This window comes from Corylus avellana, chromosome ca2, assembly GCF_901000735.1.
Source record: "Corylus avellana chromosome ca2, CavTom2PMs-1.0".
Lineage (NCBI taxonomy): Eukaryota > Viridiplantae > Streptophyta > Magnoliopsida > Fagales > Betulaceae > Corylus > Corylus avellana.
Window position 1 is genome coordinate 23960440 of NC_081542.1, and position 6173 is coordinate 23966612.

Consider the following 6173-nt stretch of genomic DNA (forward strand, 5'->3'; position numbering starts at 1 on the left):
ATAATTTCCAATGTTTCCCATGCTTCTTTAGCTATTACACATCGAGAAATTCTTGAGAATTCTTCGATGGAGATAGATGTAAAGATGGCATTTAACGATTTGTCATTTGCAGATGAAGCACTCTTTTCATCCTTTGAAAATTCGGCAATTGCCTTATCAAGATTAGTCCATCCAGATTTAACAATATGCTAAATGTCCACGGATTTGAGATATGCTTTCATACGAATTTTCCAAAATGTATAATTGGATCCATCAAAGACGGGAAATGAGTTAGGTGCAATTGTGTGAGACATATTATGAGGAGTCTAGGATCACACTCAGGAAATTAATCCAAACAGAGTGAACCCGCTCTGATACCAATTGAAAATTCTATATACAACTCCAAACGACACCTATTTTGAATGTATAGGTGTTTCACACAATATTATGCTGAAATAGATCTGACCTAACAAATAATAATTAACCAAAAACAGATATGCAATGAACAATAAAGAACACAGATATTTTGGTTACGAAGAGGAAACCAATTAGAAAACTCTCTAATCGTAAAACCTCTTCGGGGCAGCCAAAACCCAAGAAATCAACTAACTCAGTAAAAGAATAAAGGATTACAAGACGTTCACACTTACAAAACCTTTGCAATTGATACGATCTTGTATAAGACAAGCGACCCACTTGCCTTCTACCGCAATAGCCCTTTCTAGAAACAGCTGGCACAATCTTTCTACGTGATCTCCCTTCACCGGAACTCCAGTTGACTTCACTTCAACAATCAACACGTAAAAACAAATGATCACTCTAAGAGAGAGAACAGACTTTCTATATCAAAGACCCTTTTAGCTCACGACGGCGAATTCTAGATGCAGAAATTCGTGTTTTTACAGATCTGTAGAGATCTATATATATAATACAAAGACCCCTAGTCTAATTAGGACTCAATTACATTAAAGTAAACCTAGCAGACTACGGGCCGTCCGGACGGTAAATGGGCTCGTCCGGACGGGCTCTAGGGCAACATCGCTTTCTTCGTTCTTTTGGCGTGGCGTGTTCGGACGGACTTGCAGACGGGGTTGCAGAAGAGGCTCTCGGGAGAAATTCATTGTGCAATTTTGAAATCCCGTCCGGACGGCTATGAGTCCCGTCCGGACGCCATAGTGATTTCACTGATTTGGCACACTTTGAATCTATTTTGATCACCGAACATTTAGCCAATAATTAAAGCTTACAATGCTCTTCCTTAACACTGGGCACTTCTGCTACGTAATGTTATAACGCTCTTCCTTAACATTTGCAACCACGGTAGCGACAACATTTGTCATCTCTAATAATAATTAGCGACCAAAGTTTGGCCTTTAGCGATGACATAGGGTCGCTGCTATAGGCTATTTTTCCTGTAGTGACTTTCATTCTCACTCTAAAATACTCTTTAACGTGATACTAAAAATCGCCATTAGATTTTAGATGTATCACGATTGAATTTTAGATCCAATGGTAATTTTTAGTGTCGCGTCACGAAACATGCACTTGAGTGTATGGGAGTGGGAGTGTGTATAACATTTTTTTAATGTTAAAATATAAGTAGGATGCATCATGAAAATTCTTGCACTCCTCTTCTAAATTCAAGCCACCATATCAACAATAATTTTTAAAATTAGCAAGTGATTTCTCAAAGTGAGATTAATTATACTATGCTAGCTGATCATCAGAGAATAATTATTTTGTGAGTTATTCATTAGATCTAAAAGACCTTATTGCTAGCGGATTCTCAGGACCCTACCTTAGCAATCCATTGACCACCCAAAACAACTAAACCAATTAAGTTCCTATGGATCGATTGTTAGTTGATATGCTATCCAACAACAAAGCCAAAACCAAACCTGACAGTCCAACCCAGCGAGCAATGGTGGGACGACGGGTTTATAAAAGGAAAGAAGGTCCCACTAGGTACACATTATTTTTACTAGACTTACCTTTTTATGTTCAGATTTTCTCCCTCCGAGAGGCCCTTTACTAACGAACTCTTCTTTATTTTGCAAGAGTTGTTCCTCCCTAAAAAGCTTTCTCGAGGTTGATGTGAATCCGTACACCAACATGCCTCTAATTTTTCTTTATATTATTTGTTAGGGATTAAATTTGTATTTTTTTAAAAAAAATTTATTGAAATTTTAAATTAGTTGAGCTGGCATTATGACGTATTTGTATTTATTTAAAATTTATTGAAAATGGATTTTTAATATTAATAAAAAAAAAAGGAAAATTACAATTTACCCTCTAAAGTTGACCGTGTTTTTCAATTCGAATACCAAAGTTTCAATTTTTGTAATCCACCCCCACAAAGTTCCAATTTTTTTCAATTCAACCAATATTATCCCAAAATTTCCATATTGCCCCTGATTTTTTTTTTATGAAAAAATAAATAAATTTGGGTCTGCAAAAATGGCCAGATGACCAAAGCCACCCCGAATTTTTTTAAAAATTTTTTATAAAAAAAAATAATAATAAAAATTATGGTCAATATGAAAAGTTTTGGATACTATTAGTCAAATTGTAAAAATTTGAAACTTTGAAAGGATAAATTGCAAAAATTAAAACTTTAGTATTCGAATTGAGAAACACTATCAACTTTTTCCTAAAAAAAAATTCAGACACCATACCTTCATGGATAAGAACAATAATTGGGCCCAACTCTCTGTTTCATTGCCCGCTCAACACTAAGTCCACTATTTTTTTTTTTCTTAGAAAAGAGGATTCTTTATATATATATATATAATTTTGTAGAATTCAAGCATTCTGCCTTGTGGGTTTTCTTGGTTGGAGCCATGGAACCAGAAAGAACAGGGTTAGACTGTGGGAGCTCTCTCCCTGTTCCCTGTGTTCAGGAGCTTGCGAAGGAGACGACGGCGACAGTGCCGTCGCGGTATGTCCGTTCCGATCAGGACACTCCCAACATCTCCTACTCCACAGCTTGTTTACCCCAAGTCCCGGTCATCGACATGCAAAAGCTTTTCTCCCCGGAATTTATGGACTCCGAGCTGGAGAAGTTGCACCATGCAAGCAAAGAATGGGGTTTCTTCCAGCTCTCTCTCTCTCTCTCTCTCTCTCTCTCTCTCTCTCTATATATATATATATATAATAATAATTAAAAAAATTGTTCATATGAAAATACTTGGATATACAGGGAGTGACAGATTAATAATGAGTATTTGGTGTCGGTGCATCTCATATGACTAATTGTTTAAATAATTTGCAATAGTTTTAATAAAACAAATCAATAAAAAAATCATTGATTTAAATAATAATAATGACTTATTTTTACTGCTATGCCAGCCCAAAAATCGCAGAGTAAATAGCATTTCTCATGGTATTGAGTATGGCATCAATGATTTTGGCTCTCTTTTGTTCTGAACTTTCAAACTCAATTTGAACTTATCCCATGTGCTTCCTCTTGAATGGGCCATATAGTGTACCCGAACTTCATAAAAAGAAAGTCAATGATTTGACAGTCCAACAAATCCTTGTTTGGTGACCGACTTGTTCAACTCCAATATGTGGATCTGCTCTTTTCATATTCTGGTCTTGTCTTTTCTTCAAGTAATTTTCAGAACACTTACTAAATGAATAGATCGGGATTGGCTGCAATTTGCATACCAAATTGTAATTAATGAGAGTGCCCGAATCTACATGCTCGAATGAGTGAACCTCACACTTCGAGCATATGGATCCTATTGGGGCCTTTCTTATATTAGCTGCTATAGTTGGCTGCAATTCGCTCAATCCCTATCATAAATGAATGGATAAGTTTTGTGTAAATTATAAGAGATGAGTCTCTCATATGAAACTATTAGGGATAATTTTACTTTAAATTTTTGAATTATCATGCGATTTGACAAGTTTCCAAACTTCAAAACCTTTCAATTTGAATATTTGAACTTTCAATTGCAATTAATTTACCCCCCCCCCTCCCCCTTCTGTCAATTTTTGCAGTTAAAATCCTTAAAAAGATAAAATTACCCTTCAATTTTATTTTTATTAAAAAAATAAATAAATAAATAAAAGAAGGGTCACAAGGTGGGTCACCATGTGATTTTTTTAAAAAAAATTTAATTTAAAATTAAGGGTAAATTTGAAATTTTATAAAAAAGTTAAGGATATAAACGTTATTGTCTCACTTTTAACGTTTAAAATCTGACGGATGGGTTCAAATTGACTGCAATTGAAAATTCATGGATTCAAATTAAGAAGTTTTGAAGTTCGGAGAGAACTTGTCAAATCGCGTAGTAATTCAGAGGTTTAAAGTGAAATTACCTCAAACTATCATTATAACTCCTTTCAAGTAAAAGTTGGAAATGTTTTGCAGTTAATAAATCATGGGGTGAGCACTTCATTGTTGGAGAAGATAAAATTAGACATTCAAGAATTTTTTAAGCTGCCGATGGAAGAGAAGAAGAAATACTGGCAAAAACCAGGAGAATTGGAAGGGTTTGGGCAGGCCTTTGTTGTGTCTGATGAGCAAAAGCTTGACTGGGGAGACATGTTTGCTCTCGTCACCCTTCCAACCCATAGTGTGGCTCCCAAGCTTCCCCTCCCATTCAGTGAAAACTTAGAAGCCTACTCAGCAGAACTTCAAAACCTTGCCATGAAAATCCTTGAACTTATGGCAAAAGCTCTAAGAATGGAAAATAATGAGATGAATAACCTGTTTGAAGATGGGTGGCAGACAATTAGGATGAACTACTACCCTCCATGTCCGCAACTGGAGCTTGTCATCGGCCTCAACACTCACTCCGACACCGTCGGCCTAACAATCCTCCTCCAACTCAATGAAATGGAAGGCCTCCAGATAAGAAAAGATGGGATGTGGATTCCCGTCATACCCCTCCCTAATGCTTTTGTTGTCAACATTGGAGACATTTTAGAGGTAAATTAATCAAATCATGGACTCGGAAGTTGGAACCACATCAAATCTCTTTGCTATGTGATTTCTTCTCATTGTGTTTTCATGAATCGTTTGGCAGATTGTGACCAATGGAATATATCGTAGCATCGAGCATCGTGCGACTGTAAACTCAGCAAAGGAGAGGCTTTCTATGGCTACATTTTACAATCCAAAAGTGGAAGTAGATTTGGGTCCAGCCCCAAGCTTTATTACTCCAGAATCACCAGCATTATTCCAAAGAATAGGTGTTGCAGAATACTTCAAGAGACTTTCCACACACAAACTCGATGGGAAGGCGTACATTGATGCATTGAGGATCCAAAATGAGGAACAAAAAGGATTTTGAGACTAACCCTTTCGTTTTGAAAACTCATTGACTATTCTACTTTCTATAAGGAAATAAATGTCATGAAAGCTACTGTGTAAGGAGTGCTTGTGGCTCATGTATATGCTCCATCTGGTTTGATTTTATGCAAGCCGGATTTAGGTAGCGTCTCAACGAGCAAAGGTGCTCAACTATGTTCATTCAAATGTTTGGAGACCAGTGACAATATCTTCAAATAAAGGTGCATATTATTTTGTCAACTTTATTAATTTTTTTCAAAAAAATAAAAAATAAAAAAGGATATAGGTTTATTATATGAAGCACAAGTTAGAAGTTTTCACCATTTTCAAGCATTATTGAAACGCACAAATGGAAAATCAGACCGAAAGAAAAGTGAAGTATTTTAGATTTGATAATGAATTGGAGTATAGGGAAGCTGAATTTTTAAAGCCTCGCAAAACATAAGGTATTAATTGTCACTTGACGATTAAAACGACTCCACAAAAGAACGGATTTGCATAAAGGATTAATAAAACATTGTTGGAAAAGGCAAGATGCATGAGGTTAAATGTTAGGATTGCCAAACAATTTATTGGTTTGCCAGTTAATTATGTATGTTTTATCATCACAAATCAATCTTCATCTACAACAACTGATTTCAAGGTTCCAAATGAAGTATGAATAGGTAAACGGGTTGATTTTTCTGTTTTGAAAATATTTGGTTGTCCTAAATACGTTCATGTGCAAAGTGGAAAACAGTAGAATTTAAATCTAAAATCAACGAGACTAATATTAAGGACTATAGGTTATGTGATCCGGTTTCAAAGAAAATAATTCTTAAGAGAAATGGTATTTGATTAGACCTATATCTTAAGAAAAGGTGAAGATAAAGCATAACTGACATCCATATTT

At 35.6% G+C, this 6173-nt stretch overlaps 1 protein-coding gene across 1 annotated transcript; it reads left to right on the top strand.

Moving 5' to 3' along the window:
* The first annotated feature begins 2819 nt into the window (after positions 1 to 2819).
* On the top strand, positions 2820 to 5496 carry LOC132172310 (protein SRG1-like). The gene is made up of 3 exons (XM_059583787.1): positions 2820 to 3077; positions 4325 to 4918; positions 5016 to 5496. The coding sequence occupies exons 1-3, from the start codon at positions 2820 to 2822 to the stop codon at positions 5280 to 5282; spliced, it is 1119 nt and encodes a 372-aa protein (XP_059439770.1). The 3' UTR covers positions 5283 to 5496.
* Positions 5497 to 6173: the final 677 nt, after the last annotated feature.

Excerpts from the sequence above, each read along its gene's own strand:
- LOC132172310 (XM_059583787.1), top strand. The coding sequence starts at position 2,820 with ATGGAACCAGAAAGAACAGGGTTAGACTGTGGGAGCTCTCTCCCTGTT. Across the intron at positions 3,078-4,324 it reads AAGAATGGGGTTTCTTCCAG|TCCTTTCAAGTAAAAGTTGG; the intron begins CTCTCTCTCTCT and ends TATCATTATAAC. Across the intron at positions 4,919-5,015 it reads ACATTGGAGACATTTTAGAG|ATTGTGACCAATGGAATATA; the intron begins GTAAATTAATCA and ends ATCGTTTGGCAG.